This window comes from Nyctereutes procyonoides, unplaced genomic scaffold, assembly GCF_905146905.1.
Source record: "Nyctereutes procyonoides isolate TBG_1078 unplaced genomic scaffold, NYPRO_anot_genome, whole genome shotgun sequence".
NCBI classification, from domain to species: domain Eukaryota; kingdom Metazoa; phylum Chordata; class Mammalia; order Carnivora; family Canidae; genus Nyctereutes; species Nyctereutes procyonoides.
In genome coordinates this window covers 23,595,357-23,616,246 of record NW_026575117.1, presented here as the reverse complement: position 1 = coordinate 23,616,246, position 20,890 = coordinate 23,595,357, and the positions used below count along the sequence as shown (strand labels likewise).

At 39.4% G+C, this 20,890-nt stretch overlaps 3 protein-coding genes across 6 annotated transcripts in view; all 3 read left to right on the top strand.

Annotated features, from left to right (window-relative positions):
• The window catches only part of ZC3H11A (zinc finger CCCH-type containing 11A), a 46,339-nt gene that overhangs the window by 798 nt on the left and 24,651 nt on the right, over positions 1 to 20,890 (top strand). The window contains exons 2-6 of one of the 4 annotated variants that reach the window (XM_055333911.1): positions 107 to 256; positions 5,369 to 5,422; positions 6,795 to 6,854; positions 16,645 to 16,844; positions 18,140 to 18,259. In XM_055333911.1, coding sequence (XP_055189886.1) covers positions 16,791 to 16,844; positions 18,140 to 18,259 — 174 coding nt within the window. In that variant the 5' untranslated portion in view covers positions 107 to 256; positions 5,369 to 5,422; positions 6,795 to 6,854; positions 16,645 to 16,790. Of the gene's footprint in view, positions 1 to 106; positions 263 to 5,368; positions 5,423 to 6,060; positions 6,855 to 16,644; positions 16,845 to 18,139; positions 18,260 to 20,890 lie in introns of those variants that run through there. The other 3 variants (XM_055333910.1, XM_055333913.1, XM_055333914.1) reach the window with 3 other exon arrangements.
• Positions 1,173 to 6,854, top strand: ZBED6 (zinc finger BED-type containing 6). The gene has a single exon (XM_055333909.1). The coding sequence runs from the start codon at positions 1,268 to 1,270 to the stop codon at positions 4,214 to 4,216; it is 2,949 nt and encodes a 982-aa protein (XP_055189884.1). The 5' UTR covers positions 1,173 to 1,267; the 3' UTR covers positions 4,217 to 6,854.
• On the top strand, positions 5,919 to 6,854 carry LOC129515184 (uncharacterized). Its single transcript, XM_055333915.1, has one exon. It carries the CDS (start codon positions 5,919 to 5,921, stop codon positions 6,015 to 6,017), a length of 99 nt encoding a protein of 32 aa, XP_055189890.1. The 3' UTR covers positions 6,018 to 6,854.

Below are 20,890 nucleotides of genomic sequence, written 5' to 3'. Positions count from 1 at the left end.
TCCGCGGCGGAGTCGGGAGCCGGGAGCCGGGAGCCGGGAGCCGGGAGGAGTCGGGAGGAGTCGGGAGGAGCCGGGAGCGGCGGGGACACTTCGGTTCTCCTTGTAGGATCGGTGAAACCGCATTGAAGGACTCCCCTAGGCTCCCGCAGTCGGTGCGATCCCCATGGGGAAGGCCCGTGTTGTTGACATCTCGCAGGCCTTGGTTCTGGACCTTGAGCACGAGGCCGAGGAGCTAGTGATAGCGATGCTCTTTAGGGTAAATGTATGTAGGTATGGGGAGAAGGGGAGGGATCACCCGGAAGGGGATGAAAGGGATGAAAGGGATGAAAGGGATTCAGAGCTCAAGTTCCAGTCTTTGCGGCTCATACAGGAATTCAGCTTATGAGCTGCTCGCTCACAGCCCAGTAAAGCTTTTCCAGTCTGAAAATACCTGAAAGCTAAATTTGGATTAACTCTTGATACAAACAGTAAATTGAAAATGCAGCTTGTGACTGACCTTTTGAGTTTTTATTCTTAAAAATTAAAAATAAACAAACAAAAACACCTTTTTTTTTTTTTTTTTTTTTTTTTTAGCCATCCACATTTTTTGTTTTTTTTTGTTTTTTTGGATCGTGTTATTTTTATTTAGAGCTGAAAGGGCTCAACTCGCATTTGCTGTTAATGACCAGTATGTGGAGTCCCGATTTATATTCCCAGAATTGACTTTTTGGGGGTGTATTGTCGAATCACAGTCCTAAATAACGAATGTTGAATGATGCACTATGTTTTTGTTTAAGTGAGATTTCCCGAAAATGATTTCAGAATTAAGGGGAATTGATGTTGCTACCATGACGCATCACAAAAGTACAGGTCATAAAAGATGAAGGCATTTCAAGGAGATGCGGTTCTTGCTGAAGCGGAAAGAACGTGGGCCTGGGATTTGGAAGACCTGGCTTCTAGCTGCTTCTAACTCTGTGACTTTGGGAAAGTGGGCCTCAAGCTCTTTTATTCCATTGACATGAAGAGATTGGACTATTTGAAATCTGATTCGGAACTCAGACATTGGAAGGGATCATAAAGCCCTCCAGGAAAAGAGTTTGGGAATGTTCTCCATTGCTGTCCCTTTTCCTCCAAAAATAACCTGGCTTGGAAGTCATTGTTCCAAAGGGAATTTGATTCCCCACAGAAATTGGAGACAAGGTAATGCAGTTAGAGAGGAACAGCTATATTTCTGCTTGAGTAACAAACCCACTAACAGATTCTGGCACGGATTTTGGAGACAAAGAGAATGAGTGTATGTACCTTAAGTGTGCCAGTTTCCTCACTCTCTCCCGGTAGACGATGCAACACTTTTAGTGATGCTGCTATTCTGGGATGTGTTCCTACTGATGCTAATACAGATGAAGAAGATGTGGTAGAGGGAAAGATGGTGGCAGAAGGAGTGGATAAAGAGGCAAAGTTGCCTGCTAAAAAGAAAAGAAAGAAGGGTTTACGGATTAAAGGGAAAAGGCGAAGAAAAAAACTGATCCTTGCAAAAAAGTTTAGTAAGGATTTGGGATCTGGGAGGCCTGTTGCAGATGCCCCTGCTTTGTTAGCTTCCAGCGCCCATGAGCAGGATGAAGAAGGTCTCTTTGAGAGCAATATAGAAAAACAGATCTATCTCCCTAGTACCAGAGCCAAGACCTCCATTGTCTGGCACTTCTTTCATGTTGACCCCCAGTATACCTGGCGGGCTATTTGTAACCTCTGTGAAAAAAGCGTTAGCAGGGGTAAACCAGGCAGCCATCTGGGAACATCTACTCTACAACGACACTTGCAGGCGAGGCATTCACCTCACTGGACCAGGGCCAACAAATTTGGAGTCACTAGTGGGGAGGAGGATTTTACCTTGGATGTGCCTTTATCTCCCTCTTCTGCTGGAAGCAATGGAAGCTTTGAATATATGTCTACTGATCCCTTAGATGAAAACAGAATGGGTAAGAAGCGCGATAAATCGGTATCTGATGCCCTGAGGGCAGAAAGAGGGAGATTTCTCATCAAAAGTAACATTGTCAAGCATGCCTTAATCCCCGGAACAAGAGCCAAGACATCTGCAGTTTGGAATTTTTTTTATACTGATCCTCAGCACATCTCAAGAGCTGTGTGTAACATATGTAAAAGAAGTGTGAGCCGGGGTAGGCCAGGTTCTCACTTAGGAACTTCAACACTTCAACGACACCTGCAGGCCACACATCCCATCCACTGGGCCGTTGCCAACAAAGACAGTGGTGCAGTTGGAAATGGATTAGATGAGGCTGAGACTGAGAGAAATGAGGATCTCTTAAGTGATCCTCTGCATGGAGAGAAGTCTACAGGCAGCCACGATTTAACAGCCGAGGACCTTAGTGACTCTGATTCAGATGAGCCTCCTGTGTTAGAGGTCGAAAATAGTCGAAGATCTGAGAGTCCTATTCCTGTTGCAGAACAAGACACTCTGACACATGCACAGGAGGGAGAAACAACATGCTCTGAAAATTCAGTCTCAAGTCAAATAAGTCAGGCAATTATTCAAATGATTGTGGAGGATATGCATCCTTACAACTACTTCTCAACTCCAGCCTTTCAGAGGTTCATGCAGATTGTGGCCCCTGACTATAGATTACCATCTGAGACTTACTTTTTCACGAAGGCCGTTCCTCAGTTATACGATTGGGTCAGAGAAAAAATTTTCTTGACTTTGGAGAATGTTCAAAGCCAAAAGATCCACCTGACCGTGGACATTTGGACCCATGACCCATCCACTGACTATTTCATTGTGACTGTGCACTGGGTTTCTTTGGAAACTGCACCTTCTTCCAGTAATGGCAGGATCCCCAATTTTAGAAAGTGGGCAGTGCTGTGTGTAACAGGGCTGGCCAAAGACTGTTTGATAACCAACATTTTACAAGAATTAAATGACCAGATTGGTCTGTGGCTTTCTCCTAATTTCCTCATTCCTAGCTTCATTGTTTCCGATAATTCCTCTAACGTGGTACATGCGATCAAAGATGGAGGTTTTACCCATGTGCCATGCTTCCTGCATTGTTTGAATATAGTCATTCAGGACTTTTTTTGTGAGCACAAAAGCATTGAGAATATGTTAGTAGCTGCTAGGAAAACCTGTCATCATTTCAGTCATTCGGTTAAGGCCCGTCAGATTCTGCAAGAGTTCCAGAATGATCATCAACTTCCATGGAAGAATTTGAAGCAGGATGAAACTGGCCATTGGATTTCTACCTTTTATATGTTAAAATGGCTCTTAGAGCATTGCTACTCAGTTCACCATAGTCTTGGTAGAGCGAGTGGAGTTGTGCTCACCTCCCTTCAGTGGACTCTTATGACTTACGTTTGTGATATTCTTAAGCCATTCGAGGAGGCCACCCAGAAAGTGAGTGTCAGGACCACAGGATTGAATCAGGTGCTACCCCTAATCCATCATCTGCTCCTTTCTCTGCAGAAACTCAGAGAAGATTTCCAAATAAGAGGTATTACTCAAGCACTCAATCTGGTGGACAGTTTATCTCTGAAACTTGAAACTGATACCCTGTTGAGTGCCATGCTCAAATCCAAGCCCTGTGTCTTAGCTGCTTTGTTAGACCCTTGTTTTAAAAACAGTTTGGAAGACTTTTTCCCTCAAGGTGCCGATTTAGAAACTTACAAGCAGATCCTTGCAGAAGAAGTTTGCAATTATATGGAATCTTCAGAGGTCTGCCATATTGCAACGTCAGATGCTGCTGGTCCCTCAGCCATCGGAGGAGCTGATTCATTTACCTCATCTCTAAGAGAAGGCGCCTCCAGTTCAGGGTCTTTTGATAGTTCAGCTGCAGATAATGTTGCCGTTGGAAGCAAAAGCTTCATGTTTCCTTCTGCCATAGCAGTAGTGGATGAATACTTCAAAGAGAAGTATTCAGAGATCTCAGGAGGTGGTGACCCTTTGATTTACTGGCAGAGGAAGGTGAGCATATGGCCAGCTTTGACCCAAGTTGCCATTCAATATCTAAGCTGCCCCATGTGTAGTTGGCAGTCTGAATGTATCTTTACTGCAAATAGCCAGTTTCATCCAAAACAGATTATGAGCCTGGACTTTGACAATATAGAACAGCTGATGTTTTTGAAAATGAACTTGAAAAATGTTAACTATGATTATTCTACGTTGGTTCTGAGCTGGGATCCTGGGAATGAAGTTATTCAAAGCAACGAAAAAGAAGTATTACAGTAATTTCTTTTTCATTTGAAATGGGCAACTTGTTGCTATGTTACTGTATTCTAATTGCTATGGTTATAGATGGTTATACTAATTATTCATACACAAATCTGGGGAAACCTGAAAACACAAAACGTGAAAACGTGCTGAAAATTCCTCGGAGGTAATAATGCTGACAAAGTGAAGATTAAAAATTTTATAGTAGCTCAGTGTAGCTGTCTCTTGAAATTTTGTTTATATCAATTAAGAGAGAAAAAATATTTTTTAACTTAAAAAATATAGTGCAGCATTGAAAGGCTTTAGGCTATTTCTGGCTGGTAGATTGAACATATAATTGGTTTTAAATAAAAATCTCTCCCATCGTGGGAGGTTTGATTGCTCTGAAACCAATGAAATTGAGGTAAAAAAGCATCCTAAGCGGTATTTTTTTTCCCCCTCTCTCCCATTTTTCTATTTCTTTAAAAACCCTGATCCATACTTAAAGCTTGGCAAAAACAAAACTCACAAAATTTGGTGATTTCTGATTGCCTCCTCATACTGGTCAGCTTTATCATTTCAACTTACTGAGTGTGATAGAGTTACCCTTTATATTTAGGATTGGATCTATGTAAAAAAAAAAAAAATCAGGAAAAAATTACTTTTAGTGTTTGAATTGCCTTTTTTAACCTTCAGAAAATAGTGTAAAACCAAAATAAAGATTGTATGGGTACTTTTTACAAATTCATGAACAAATGATATAATAAAAGGTTTACAAGAATTGAAAAAGCTTGACTAGGAAGTGGAATAAAAGCCCCAGGAGCATACTTTTGACACAGTGTCTATTTCCCAAAGAATGTTTCTCTTAATTCTCTAATCTTAATTAAATGTCTTTACATATACATGCTGAATGATCCATAATACTGTATTTTTAACTATGAGTTGGTTTTTTTGGCTTCTGATCTTAGCTAAACATAAGCAGTCAATATTTTCAGGTCTTAGGAACCATTGCCTCGCTGGTAAAATTAGAGAATTGATCTCCGTGATCTTTAAAGTCCCTTTCCACTCCTAAAGTATGTCTCTGTGGTTGAGTGGGAGGCCAGGAAATGATGACTTTTAGTAAAAGTCTATTACAGGTTTCAGACTGAATAACTAATGTAAGATCCCAATTTTTCCTTTTTTTCATTTTAGATTTGGGGATATTCCCTGCCCAAAAATTTCCTGGAAAATTGACTAGTATTAAGTGTGAGTAAAAGGTGTCCACTTTTTTTTAAGTTTTGATTTTAGTTTTGTCTTGGATAGTATTTGGCAAGATTTAGCCTAGAGATTATGTAGTATTTATTACATGAGAATCAAAATTGCTTTGTTACGGGGCTGGTTTCAAAATTTAGAACTCATTTCTATGTATCAAAATCGTTTTTTTTTTTTTTTGTTTTTTGGGTTTTTTGTTTTTTGGGTTTTTTGTTTTTAATTCTTAAATGGTAAATGTACCATTGTGAAATGAAATTTCAACTCCAAAAGTTTACCCTTTTACTAACTGGAGTAAGTGAATAGTTATAAAGTTTTTAGTTGTAGCCATCACTTGTTTAAAAAAAAAAAAAAAAATGAAACCAGGCTGCATAAGCAAGCCTTTGCAAGGCCAATATTGAATGTCACACCAGTGACTCTGGTGTTGCTATAAAAGAAGAAAAAGTCTTCCCTTAGATAGAAGCTTTCTGTATTTTGACAGTGCCAGTTCAGGATGGCTATAATGCTGCTCTGCCTTCTACAGCTTGCTGCACCACTCTGTAGTTACTCAATAACTATACGTTTCTATCTTTTTTGGTTAAACACTCCCTGAAGATGATAATGATGTACATACATCCGTATTATACACATTGATTCATGTGTAAGGATTTCTCTTCATGTTTATTCTGCGGGCTGGGCAGAATTTAGTGTAACGTTGATACACATCATGATACTTTGATATAAGAGTAAGTTCACTATTTTCATAATGAGCCCAAATCTGAAGGCTTTTGTAGTATATTTTAAAAGGGAAAACTTACCCAAATGTTTTATTTCTACACGTTTGTGTATATGTGTGTGTGTGTGTATAAGCCAGTTAGTATATATGTATATGTATATTATATACATAAAACACTTTATATTTTTTCATACAAGTATGCTTTTATTATACAGATAATAAAGATGGGGGAAGGTTTCTGTTTTTTTCTTAATAGGTGAAGAAATCTTGAAGACCAGAAATTGGATCTTATTGAATTTTGGTGTTCTTTTTCTTTTTTCTTTTTCTTCTTTCTTTTTAAATTATATTGTTCGGCTATGGAAGATGGATTTTTTTTTCAATATCCTTTGATTCTGAAGTTCATCTTTAAATGAACTCTCTTTTTGTTGGTTTTTATTTTTGTTTTTGTTTTTGTGGAGATAACTAAGCCTAGCTTGTCTCCAGTCTGACAAAGGTTATTCGAACGGACTTAATCTCCCAGTAGTTGGGAGATGTTTTAAAAACACGTCCTGTGTTTGAATTGTGGCTGAGAGGTTTCCTTGGCAATGTGAGGAGGAAAATTCTTTCTGCCCCATTATTATTAATTCATGGATTGAGTGTTGATTCGACCTACAGGCGTAATAGATTGGAACTCAGTGAAGACACAGAGGTTCCTGTTGAGAGCAACCAGCTAATGTAAGTGTGGAAATGGTTTTTTTTCTCATATAAAGAGTGAATATTTTTATAATTTAAGGCATAATTTTCCTGGATCAGTAAGAAATTAAAAAGCCATTGTCAAGATATTTTTTTCTTGTAATCACTTACAAGCTTTTGGTTTGGGGATGGAAACATTTCTTTCCCTTCCCCCTTTTTTTTGATAGTACATGCACTTTATTAAAAAAGGTAAAAACAGTATGCCAAGGTAGGATCTCCCTGTAATGATTCCATTTCCTCTTAAAGAAGTGTTATCCATAGTTTATCATGACATAGTTCCACATCCATGCACATATCTGTGCCGTATGTTTTTTTTTAATGACAAGGCAATACTACTTTATATGGAAGTACTGTAGTTTAATATCTCTCTCATTAATAGAGTTTTTGCCCTTAGAAATAAAAATGGCCCACATCCAATAACAGCCCTTTGTGAGCAATTTCCCTAGAACCAATTCTCAGATGTAAACTTGTAGGATTATTACAGTTCTCTAAAGAAGTTGTATTAGTTTATTGAGTAATTAATGATGTCTTTTGATTTGTAAAAGTTCTTAACATTATTTTTAGTAAAAATACTAATCTTTGGTCATGTTGCTGATTGATCTTCTGCTGTGCTCCTCATTTTATGTAGTCAGATGTATCAATTTTACCATGATTTTCAACATAGTATCATGCTAGGAAATGTTTTTTTTCCAACCAGAGCTGATTTTTTTAAAAAAAAGAGAGAGAACACTTTTTTCCAGTACTTGGATGGTTATGTATTTGAAATCAAAAATGTGATCTAGAACTACCCTCTGATCCAGGAGTCAGCTACTGGTATTTACCCAAAGAGCACAAAAATACTGATTGAAACAGATACATGTACCCTGATGTTCATTGCAGCATTATCTACAATAGCCAAATTATGGAAACAGCTCAGGTGTCCATCAGTTGATGAATAGATAAAGAAGACGTGGTATATATGCAATTAGCTGTAAGAAAGAATGAAATCTTGCCATTGCAATGACACGGGTGGAGCTAGAGAATAAAATGCTAAGTGAAATGAGTCAGAGAAAGATACATGATTTCATTCATGTGGAATTTAAGGAACAAAGGGGAAAAATGAGAGGGAGAAGCAAACCAAGAAACAGGCTCTTAACCATAGAGAAGCTTATTACGGTTACAAGAGGGGAGGCAAGTGGAGTGATGGGGATTAAGGAGTGTGCTCGTGATGAGCACCGGGTGTTGTATGAAAGTGTTGAATCACTACCGTATATACCTGAAACTTAATATTACACTGTTAGTTAACTAACTGGAATTTAAATAAAAAATTAAAAAGCAAACGTAATCTAGGGATTGAAGTTATATGACATTGTCTTTCCTTCCCATAAGCATGGTCGGTAAAGCTGTCAAACACTGCTTTTTGCTGAGCTCAGTTATGAATTCAGAATCTTCTTAGTATAGTACTTTAGTTAGTGAGCTGAAGCTTCTTTGCCATCTTTGCTTTTATTCTCCTAGAACCGTTTTGTATGAGGTACAGGTTTGTTTTTGTTTTTTTTTTTTTTTTTTTTCCAAATGGGAGGCCAGTTTTTTTGTTGTTAATTTCAAATGCTTTTTTCACAAATTGCATTTATTCATGGACTTGCTTAAATTCTGTTATCTTACACTCATTTGTTTGAGAATATTATACTTAAATGGTATATTTCACAGATCCTATTAGAATTTTTCTTTCTTAGCTATTCTTCTTAAGATTTATTTATTTGTTCATGAGAGAAAGAGACCGAGAGAGAGTGAGAGAGAGAGGCAGAGGCACAGGCACAGGCAGAGGGAGAAGCAGGCTCCTTGCAGGGAGCCCGATGTGGGACTCGATCCTGGCTCCCGGGGGATCACACCCTGAGCCGAAGGCAGGCACCCAACCACTGAGCCACCCAGGCATCCCTTTCTTAGCTAGATGATTTTACAGTCCATCAGGTTCCAATAATAAACTGTTTTCATTTTATGTATATATTATTTGGAGAAATAAACTGCTTTAAGTCTCTACTCCATTCTGTCTCCATTATCCAGGTCTTTTGTACCTTAGTAACTTCAGAGTTTTTCAGTTTTTAACTTAATGTAGGTTTTGTATACTTCTTCATTTTCTTCCTATATATTTTATGCCTTTATTATGAATGAGACTTTGTTACCAAGCTAACACATAGGGAATTTACCAATTTTTTAAAAATCCCTTATTAAATATTTTTTAGTTGATTTCTAGATTTGTAAGCATATCATCTCTGCAGGTATTAAATTTTTTGCCTCCTTTCTCATCTTAATACCTTTCCTAATAGCATGTGCTAAACTCTGCAACAGTGTTCTCAGATGGTGGAGACTAAGTGCTCTGTTTTTGTTTCCCTGGAATGAGGTCACCTCCAGTGTTTTACTATATTGCTTGTGCTGATAGTTTCTGATAATTGAGGGCATGTATGCTAAAGAGGTTCCTTTACCTATTTTAAAGCCATTTTAACTTCAAAAATACCATTTTAAATCCTTTTTTTAAAAAAAAAAAGTTTTCTCTTTTGAAATTTTAAGATAGCAGAGTTTTTGGTTTTTTTGCACCTCTTTACTCATTACGTTTATTAATGTAATGAGTTTTGTTGGTTTTTTTTTTTAATGTTAAACCACTTGGTCCTGGAATAAATGTTTTTTGATCATGTGATCTTGTTTTTTTTTAGTATACTGTGGTTCAGTTAACTTTATTTTGGATTTATCAGCTGTATCATAAATAAGATATCCAAAGCAGTTGTTTTAAAACTTTTTCAAAAAGCAGTGAAATAGTGAATTTCTTTTTCTCAACTTAGAATACTTCAATGTATTTCAAGAATACATGGAGCACATAGATAGTATACTTGTTGAGACTTTATGTCTAAAACTTCTTCCAAGTCCTGAAATCTTGAAATGTAGTTTGATTTTTTTTTTTTTTTTAAGATTTATTCATGGGGGATCCCTGGGTGGCGCAGCGGTTTGGCGCCTGCTTTGGCACGGTTTGGCGCCTGCTTTGAATCCCACGTCAGGCTCCCGGTGCATGGAGCCTGCTTCTCCCTCTGCCTGTGTCTCTGCCTCTCTCTCTCTCTCTCTCTCTCTGTGACTATCATAAGTAAATAAATAAAAAAAAGATTTATTCATGAGAGACACAGATAGGTAGAGACATAGGCAGAGGGAGAAACAGGCTCCAATGCTGGACTTGATCCCAGACCACGCCCTGTGCTGGAGGCTGACACTCAACCACTGAGCTACCCAGGCGTCCCTGAAATGTAGTTTGAAAGGCAAAATCTAAGGTCATAATCTTCCCTTTAAATTCTGGTGCATAGCATTTTGTCTTTTGGCATTTAGAGATTCAAATGATAAGTCCGATATCAAGTCCGATTTTCTTTCCTTTATCAGTCTACTTTTTCCTAGAAATCTCTGTGATTCTATCTTTACCCATTGGAATTTGAAATTTTCAGCATATCTCTGATATAGTAGAGATGTCCACGTTTTGTTTTGTTTTGTTTTGTTTTAAGCAATCTGTACACCCAACATGGGACTTGAACTCACATCTCAAGAGTTGCAACTGAGTCCACCAAAGGAGCCAGCCAGTGCCCCAGTAAAGATATCCTTAAAGAAATTTTCTGCCTGGCATTTGATGAACCTCCTTTAATTTAAAGACTCAAGTTTAGTCGGTTTAGGTAAAATTTGTTGTATTTTATTATTATCTCTACCAATTTCATTCCTTCCTTTTAGATTTTCCATTGTATAGAAATGGAATTTCCTGGAATTATTTTCATATTCTATACCTTTTCTCTTGTATTGACATCTTTCTGCATTCTGGGAAATATCCTGACAATATCTTGCAAGTCAGTTTTTGTGTTTTTCATCAGTTTATTCTGGTATCTATAAGTTGTATTGAAATCTCTTTTGGGTGGCTCAGTTAAGCAACTGACTTTTTTTTTTTTAATTGGAGTTCGATTTGCCAACACATAGTATAACACCCAGTGCTCATCCCATCAAGTGCCCCCCCTCAGTGCCCATCACCCAGTCACCCCATCCCCCTGCCCACCTCCCCTTCCACTACCCCTTGTTCATTTCCCAGAGTTAGGAATCTCACATTCTGTCACCCTCTCTGATATTTCTCACTCGTTTTCTCTTCTTTTCCCTTTAATAAATCCCTTTCACTATTTTTTATATTCCCCAAATGAATGAAATACAATGTTTGTCCTTCTCCGATTGACTTACTTTACTCAGCATAATACCCTCCAGTTCTATCCACGTCAAAGCAAATAGTGGGTATTCGTCATTTCTAACGGCTGAGTAATATTCCATTGTATATGTAGACCACATCTTTATCCATTCATCTTTCGATGGACACTGAGGCTCCTTCCACAGTTTGGCTATTGTGGACATTGCTGCTATAAACATTGGGGGTGCAGGTGTCTCGGCTTTTCACTGCATCTGTATTTTAGGGGTAAAAATCCCCAGTAGTAAACAACTGACTCATGATTTCAGCTCAGGTCATGATCTCCAGGTCCTAGGATCCAGCCCCACATTGGACTCTCTGCTCAGCAGGACATCTGCTTCTCTCCCTCTTCTCCCTCTGCCCCTCCTGTGCACACATGTGGGTGAGGGTGTTCTTTCCCTTTCTCTCTCTCAAATAAATCTTAAAATCTTAAAAAAAATTTGGGGAGAAGAGGTGAGAAATACAAGTTTTCCTATTTTTTGAACTTTGTTTTGTTTCCGCTCTTTTTCATAGCAGTATATTCACTTATATCAAGCTATGTCCTTTTGAGGTGGAAAGGGACAGAGGAAAAGGAAGAGAGAGGATATCTTTAAGCAGGCTTACACCCAACCTGGTACCCAACACCAGGCTTGATCTCACATCCCTGAGATCCTGACCTCAGCGGAAATCAAGAGTATAGACATTTAGGGCAGCCTGGGTGGCTCAGCGGTTTAGCGCCGCCTTTGGCCCAGGGCCTGATCCTAGAGACCCGGGATCGAGTCCCACGTCAGGCTCCCTGCATGGAGCCTGTTTATCCCTCTGCCTGTGTCTCTGCCTCTCTCCTCTCTGTGTTTCTCATGCATGAATAAATAAATAAATAATCTTAAAAAAAAAAAACAAACTATAGACATTTAACCGGCTGAGCCACCCAGATGCCTCTTCATACCTCTCATCCTGTATCCTTTAAAACCCAACTGAGAGGGATGCCTGGGTGGCTCAGCAGTTAATGCCTGCCTTCGAACCCAGGGCATGATCCTGGGGTCCTGAGATCGAGTCCCACGTTGGGCTCCCTGCATGGAGCCTGTTCTCCCTCTGTCTCTGCTTCTCTCTCTGTGTGTCTCTTCATAAATAAATAAATCTTTTTTAAAAAAATGAAGCTCAACTGAGAACATGACCATTTTATTTATTTTTAAAGATTTTATTTATTTATTCATGAGAGACACAGAGAGAGGCAGAGACATAGGCAGAGAGAGAAGCAGGCTCCATGAAGGGAGCCTGATGTGGGACCCGATCCCGGGACCCCAGGACTACGCCCTGAGCCAAAGGCAGATGCTTAACCACTGAGCCATCCAGGGATCCCAGAACATGACAATTTTAAAAGAATTTCTCCTTTTTTGTATATTAATTCAAGGATGGGATGGGAGAGGGCCACTCATATTGGTTTCCTGCTTTCACTGTTGAAAAGTATTCAGGTTTCCTCAGCATCATTGACTACTTTTGTTTCCCCTTTTAAAATTTAAGAAATAATGGGGGCACCTGGGTGACTCAGTTAAGTGGCTGCCTTTGGCTCAGGTCTTGGGACCCTGGGATTGAGCCTGTGTTGGGCTCCCTGCTCTGCTGCCAGAATGTTTCTCCCTCTGCCCCTCCCCGGCCACTTGTAGACTGGTGCGAGCATGCTTTCTCAAATAAAATCCTTTTTTAAAAAAAATTTAGGGGGGCACCTGCTTGGCTCAGTGGTTGAGTGTCTACTTTTGGCTCAGGTCATGATTCTGGGGTCTGGACGAGTCCCGTATCGGGCTCCCTGCAAGGAGTCTGCTTCTCCTTCTGCCTGTGTCTGTCTCTTTGTGTGTCTCTCATGAATAAATAAAATATTTTAAAAATTAAAATAAAAAAAAATTAGGGACGCCTAGCTGGCTCAGCGGTTGAGGGTCTGCATTCGGCTCAGGGTGTGATCCTGGGGTCTGGGAACGAGTCCCACATCGGGTTCCCTGCTAGGAGTCTGCTTCTCCCGCTGCCTATGCCTCTGCCTCTTTGTGTCTCTCATGAATAAATCTTTTTTTAAGATTTTTTTTATTTTTTAAAATTTTATTTATTCATGAGAGACAGAGAGAGAGAGAAAGGCAGAGACACAGGCAGAGGGAGAAGCAGGCTCCATGCAGGGAGTCTGACATGGGTCTCCATCCCGGGTCTCCAGGATCATGCCCTGGGCTGAAGGCGGTGCTAAACCGCTGAGCCACCCGGGCTGCCCTCATGAATAAATCTTAAAAAAAAGAAAGAAAGAAAGTAAAAGAAAGAGAAAAATGTACCAGTATTCATCTTGGTTTTGAGTCTTTGCAAACTTGTAGTAGTAGTGATTACTGCCTTTTTTTTTTTTTTTATGTCTAGGGAGAAGTATTTTGGTCATTTTCTTGAACAGCAGTTACATTCTTTTTTTCCCCCTAGATAAAGATACAAAAGTTCAGTGTGGGGACGCCTGGGTGGCTCAGCAGTTGAGTGTCTACCTTCAGCTCAGGGCGTGATCCCAGAGGTCCAGGATTGAGTCTCACATCGGACTTCCTGCATAGAGCCTGCTTCTCCCTCTGCCTGTGTCTCTGCCTCTCTCTCTCTCTCTCTCTCATGAATAAATAAATAAAATCTTTAAAAAAAAAAAAAAGTTCAGTGTGTAAAACAGATCCATGAAGTAACTGTTCTGTTGAGATGTAAGCAAAACTGTGTCCCCCTGCTCAGTCATGTGTCTTTGGGAATTTTCTTACCTCTCAGGGAATTTTGCAAAGCCTACTTTTTTTAATGCAAAACAACAACAATAAAGAAAGCCCTAACATGTAACTCATGCTGTTTTTTACTATTTCATAGGGTAGTACCATTGTTGGATTAGTAGGTTGGGAGTTCCTAAAACCAGCAACAGTTTCATATTAGCTCTTTGGGAGGTTGTTTTCGGGAATGAAATTGACCCCTAACCCCCCCCCCTTTTTTTAAGATTTTATTTATTTATTCATGAGAGACAGAGGAGAGGCAGAGACACAGGCAGAGGAAGAAGCAGGCTCCATGCAGAGAGCCCGATGTGGGACTCGATCCCAGTCTCCAGGATCACACCCTGGGCCTAAGGCGGCGCTAAACCACTGAGCCACCAGGCTGCTCTTTTTTTCCGTTTCTAAAAGATTTTTCTGTGTGAAACTTTTTCATTCTCCTCTTTTTTTAAAGCTTGCTTTTATTTATTTATTCATTCATTCATTCATTCATTCATTCATTCATTCATTCGTGAGATAGAGAAGCAGAGACATAGGTAGAGGGAGAAGCAGGCTCCTCACAGGGAGCCTGATTTGGGACTCTTATCCCCAGACCTGGGATCATGCCCTGAACCGAAGGCAGATGCTCAACCACTGAGCCACCCAGGTGTCCCTTTCATTCTCTTCTGATTAATACTTTTCCTTTTTGCATGTGTCATTATTTGAGTATCCCTTAGAGACTTGATCGTGTTTGAGGCAGTTTCTTAACTTGGTTTTGATGTATCCTCCATTACAGAATGCATTCCTTGTGTTTAGAGTCAGGGAAATCCTACTAGTGGACCAGTGAGGTGCTATTAAACGTCCAACCCTTATCCTATTCTGTAGTGTATCAGTGATGGGGCAAGGCAGTAAAGGCAAACTTGAATTATTTGTTTATTACTATTTTTTAAGATTTTGAGAGAGAGCATGAGCAAGGAAGATGGGCAAAGGGAGAAGCAGACTCCTCCCTGAGCAGGGAGCCTGACATAGGACTTGATTCTAGGACCCTGGGATCATGACCAGAGCTGAAGGCAGAGCTTAACCCACTGAGCCACCCAGGCGCCCCAGGCAGACAAATTTTTTATTATGTCTGTGTTGCATTGTATTAGAAAATTTAATGTTCTCAGCATAAAACAAAATAATAGCTGCCTATAATCCTACCGTCCACTCCGGTAGTAACTACTGCTAACATTTTGGTCTTGTTCTTCCAAACTTCTGTTGCTTCATCTTCACTAGCATTTAGTGGTGCCCGTGTTCTGGATTTTAGCCATTCTAAAAGGAATTTGCAATTCCTTAATGACACAATGTTGAGTATCTTATATGTTTATTTACCGTCTGTGTGACATCTTTGATAAGGTGTCTATTTAGATTTTTTTGCCCATTTCTTAATTGGTTTATTTTCTTATTGAGTTTTAAGTGTTCTTTGTATGTTTTGGATACCAGTCCTTTATGAGTTCTGTGTTTTGCAAAGATTTCCTCCCAGTCTTGTCTTTCTCTTAATAATGTCTCACCAGATGACCTTTAACATTCATATTTTCTAATAGTAGTTTCTTCTAGGCTTTCTCTGCCAAGTGCTTCAAAACTCTTCTAACCATGACCCGATTTCAAAGCTTTTCTATTTTTATATATTTTTTCAGCTGCACCCCATTTCCCAGTACTAAAATCTGTAATATATTGCATATTATCTCATTGCATGGATATACCATAAATTTTTTAAAACCCCAGTTTTTGAACATTTAGGTGTCTGGATGTATTTTCATATAGAAGCAAAGCAGTAGTGAACTTTGTTACATATTATTACCGCGTGTATTGGTTGAATGTCTCCTCAAGATAAATTCTAGAAATGAATTGCGAGTCAAAGTGTATTGCAAATTTTAAAGGTTTTAGTATGTGTTTAGTGGCAGACTCCTAATTCTTAACCCAGGGTGCTGACTTCAAGGCTGGTTTTTATTTTGGCCTGCTTTTCTTAGATTAGGATTATTAATTAGTGGGAGATACTCCGTTTTATTTCATTGATTTCAAGTTGTAGATCAGTGTTTCTGAAACTTGGTCTTTTGATGTTTGAGTTTGCAAGAAACTCTTTGCAAATTCTGGCATGTGCTTGTCATGTGTTTTTACTTTTGTAGAAGCTTTCTTGAACACTTCAGTGTGGGGGGCCAGGGTGTGGCAAGGCTTGGGGGTGGGGGGTATTGGTAGTTTTGTGTAAGCACTGTTTTATGGGAAGAATCTCAAGGGCGACTTCTGTTCCTTGTTATAGATTGGTGTGCAGTCTGTTGGCCATCTTCATTACATAAGCTAGATCTATAGATGTATTCAGGGATGATTGTTTCAGTTATCCTAGTGAGACCGTTTCCCCCACCCATTTATAATGAAATATAAATATTTTGAAATAAAAATGCTTGTAAAAATACTGGAACTTTTATTAGATGAAAAAATTAGTTGTCAGCAATGTAGATTCAGCAAATACCTTGTGTAAAATGACATAGTCCCATTCATGATCTAAGATGGAGATCATTTATGGAGTTAGTGGTTATTTCATCTTATGCTGAAGCCATTAACAAGCACCATGGAGAATACAAAAGAAGGGCATGGCTGTCCTTAATAAAAGTTTTACATTATAAATGAGAATGTATAATGTGCACTTAAGAATAAAATATTAATCAGGGTTCACAAAGCTTTGTATAGGCAAGTACATAATACAATTAAAATTTGGTTTTAACAGTGTGATCTTAGTTGAGATGCTTTGGAGGAAGAAGTTAGAATAATTAATCTGAAGTACTTTAATGTCTTCTCATTTTAGGATTGCATTTTAAAGACGATTTCTGTGATTGAGTTGTCTTTTGGAAGATTAAACCCATTTCAAAAGGACTTGGAGCTGGTCCTCGCCTTGAGGAAGCAGTGGCTTGTTTTCAGGAAGCCACTTTCTGATCTAAGGATCTACCCAGCATGCCTAATCAAGGAGAAGACTGCTATTTTTTTTTCTATTCTACATGTACCAAAGTAAGAATTAGCATTTTTAAAATCAGCTATTTCTACAGTTTCTCTAATAAGATTTGATAAGATTTTCCCACTATACTAAGTTTTTATGTTTTGTTATGCTCAACCATTTATCTGTTACTATTTTCTTAGTACTCCAGGAGAATTCATCATTTATCCTTTTTTTCCTCTTCATTTATGTTCTTCATATCCTACAAAAATGAAAAGGTTCACAACATATAGTCATCATTCACTGTTCTCTTATTGGTAATTAATAATCTGGTTTTTTTTTTAAAGATTTTATTTATTCATGATAGTCACAGAGAGAGAGAGAGAGAGAGGCAGAGAGAGAAGCAGGCTCCACGCAGGGAGCCCGACGCGGGACTCGATCCCGGGTCTCCAGGATCGCGCCCTGGGTCAAAGGCAGGCGCCAAACCGCTGCGCCACCCAGGGATCCCAATAATCTGTTAATAATTAATAAGTATCTATTATTAATTATCCCTGTTCAAGGTGCCTATGAAGCACTTTGGCCTCACTTGTAAACTTTAGTTTTATTATTTACTTTGTATTAAATGAATGGGTGGATTGTATTGTACTTCTAGGAACTGTCATGGGTTGAATTTGATTTTTTTCTTCACATTTCCTGCTGAGTAATAAAACCATTCTTCTAAATATGCTTTTTCAGCCATTTTTCCTTTTTCTCTATCAAAACTTCCTGTTTTTCTGCTTGATTCATTTGCAGCTCCATTCGGATTTATCCACTTTTCTGTTATTTTGTGACTAATTCTGTAAGTGTATATATTAGAAAAACTTCTGAAATCATCTCAGTGCTATGTTTAAAATGATCAGTGTTGAGCAAAGCTCTGAGCACATACAGCATTTTGTTTCAGATATTATCATTGTAGAAGTATATAGTGAAGCATCGAATTGTACTTAAATCCTAATCTATTAACTTTGTGATTTTCCATCGAAAACTAGTTACACAAGTCCAGATGTATGAAGTGGCTTTGAAGAACTGTAAAATATATTTGTAAAGAGTACCTCTTTAAATACTCCTACTTACCTTTTTCAGCCCATCTCTTGGCTTATGTCACTTACGTTGTGAAATCAAATGAAGGATGCTGTCATGAAATAGGCCATAGGAAAGGATAAATTTGTTGACCTCAGATTGTTATTGTCTTCCACCTCAGCTTTCTACCTTGTCTGTCTCTCCTTACTCCTTCATGTTTGTCTGGATGCCAGGAAACTGTTACAGTGCACACTTTACTTAGGATCTATTTTGGTAGTACAGTTCTTTTCTGTATTCTCTTTGTTTACAGGGTGACAGCTGCCCCTTCCGTCACTGTGAAGCTGCACTAGGAAATGAAACTGTTTGCACATTATGGCAAGAGGGGCGCTGTTTTCGACAGGTGTGCAGGTTTCGGCACATGGAGATTGATGTAAGTTTTCGGTTTCTGTTATCATAAGCAGCCTGGCATGATGGGCCAATAAAAAACATAGGGAGAAGGAGTGCCCAGGTGGCACAGTTAAGTGTCTGATTTTTTTATTTTGGCTCAGGTCATGATCCTCAGGGTTGTGAGATCAAGCCCTGAGTTGGGCTCTGCATGTTGAGCTCTGTGCTGGGCATGGAGCCTACTTAAGTCTCTCTATCCCTTTGCCCCTCCCCTTCCCACCACTCCCACATGTGCTTGCGCTCTGTCTCTCAAAAAAATACATATATGGGATCCCTGGGTGGCTCAGCGGTTTAGCGCCTGCCTTTGGCTCAGGGCGTGATCCTGGAGACCTGGAATTGAGTCCTGCATCAGGCTCCCTGCATGGAGCCTGCTTCTTCCTCTGCCTGTGTCTCTACCTCTCTCTCTGTGTCTATGAATAAATAAATAAAATATTTAAAAAATAATAATAGATAATGCTTAATATTTTGGTATCTTGGAGTATGAGTTGATATTTTCTGGGAGCTAGTTTGGTAAAGTGTAAAAATCATATGTGTATCTTTGGGGAGCATTTCTATTTCTATGTGGTTTTAAACAGTCTCAAACTTAGAGAAACGCTGCAAGTACATTATAAAACATTTTCGAAGCCATTTGGGAGTGAACTACTGACATTTCCTGTCACCCCTAAATACATTTATGAGTTCCTACAAACAAGAAGAACATTCTCCTAGATAACCATAGTACAACCATCAAGAGTAGGAAACTAACACTAATCTATTACTTTCATGTAATCCTCAAATCCCATTCAAGTTTTGCTGCTGTACCACTTATGTCCTTTATTATAGAAGGAGCAAGATCAGAATGGAGTGTCACGTATGGTTTTCATTGCTTTCTCATTCTCCTTCAGTCTAAAACCGTTGCTCAGCTTTTTTTACTTTTCATTTGCCTTGACACTTTTAGTAGTTACAGGCCAGTTACTTTGTAGAACGTCCTTCATTGTGTGTTTGTCTTTTGTTTCCTCTTTACCAAGTTCAAGTCTGTACCTCTGGCAGGAATATCACAGTTCTTCTCAGTGCTTACTATTAGGTGGCACAATCAGACAATTTTAATTATCCCATCAATGGTGAGGTTAACTTTGATCGCTTCATTAAGGTGGTTTGTACCAAATTGCTTCACTATAAAGGTTTTGTCTTTATAGCTAATACTCATTTTGTGGAGAGGTACTTTGAGACCCTGTCATCCCATTTCTCACCAGATTTTCAGTTTTTTCCACTTATTTATATTTGTGTGAATTCAGTGTCCTCTTTTATTCAGTGTCTTGTACTCCATTACTATCATTTTTAATCCTCAGGTTGACCCAGATTTGCCCAGTAAGAGTTGTTCAAGTTGATTTTTGTGTCCTTTTAATGTTTTCATCCTTTGAATACCTTTTTGCGTTCTTGCTTGACAAGACTTTTCAGGCTCATCCTGTATTTTTCCTCCTCAAGTGCTGGAATCAGTCATTTCTCTAAGGAGCCCTGGATTCCTTTAGTGAAGAATGATCTATGTAGAAATAAGATTGGGCAGCTCCTGGAGTCTACTTTTTTATGTCTGTGCATTGAAAATCATAAGTTCACATAGATACGTTCAGTTCACCAGCACTACAGGGTTTAGTCTAGGCTGCTCCTTTTCTATACTTGTAACTCTCTTCTCCAAAGTGAGAAACTTGACTTTAATATGACTGGTCTTATCAGTCTTCTTAAGCCAATATGGTATTCACAGCCTCTTCCTTCCCCTCAGGCTCTGACATTGCACAGGAGGCTGCTCTTCCACAGGGACCTCTCTCTCATCTTGTTTTGGTTCCAACAGCCCTGTACCAGGCCTTCTCTCCTTGCTCCACCACCATGAGGACCTTGTCCTCATCATGCTTTGGCCCCACCATCCTACTCTGGATACCCCTCTCTCCCCATGAACACCCCTTTTACACCTTTGGACTCTGCTGCTCTGTGGGGACAGCCCTCCCATGTGAGATACTTACTTTTCTCATCCTGCTTATATTCTAGCTCTGTACCAGGTCCCTACTTGGGAAGACTCTGCCTTCCTTACCCAACTTAGTCATTGTTGCCTTTTCTAGGCTGACCTTCCATAAATATACATTCCTCATCCTACATTGGGAACTCTTCTGCACAGAAGCCTTGCTGACCCTGCTCAGGCTTCAACACTGTGCCAGGCCACCTTCCTACACAGATGTCCTCTTAACCCTTCATGGATTCTGATACCGTAGGCCAGTTCTACCTTGTCACCTGGTACCTTCCTCATTCCATCAGGCTCTAATGCCCTGATCTGGACCACATGTCCTTCCCTCTCCCAGCATGAATGCCCACTCTCATTTCTCAGCCTCACCTAATGCCCTTGGACAAATTGAGGAACATGGGGAAGTAAAGAAGAGGGACTGACTGCAGTTTGTATGCCTGGGCTCATAGAGCTACTTCAGGTGGGCTCCAGACTTATGGCCTCTTAACTGCATTATGTGCTGCCTATCTTCCAAATAGCAGGGAATTCACTGAATAAATTCAGAGAAATACTTTGCAGCCTTTGAAAATTCATGTTGTTATATTGTTGGCAGAGCATAAATTGTCACAACTCCCTAGAAGGTGTGTC

Coding starts and splice junctions, on each gene's coding strand:
- ZBED6 (XM_055333909.1), top strand. CDS start 1,268: ATGAGTGTATGTACCTTAAGTGTGCCAGTTTCCTCACTCTCTCCCGGT.
- LOC129515184 (XM_055333915.1), top strand. CDS start 5,919: ATGGCTATAATGCTGCTCTGCCTTCTACAGCTTGCTGCACCACTCTGT.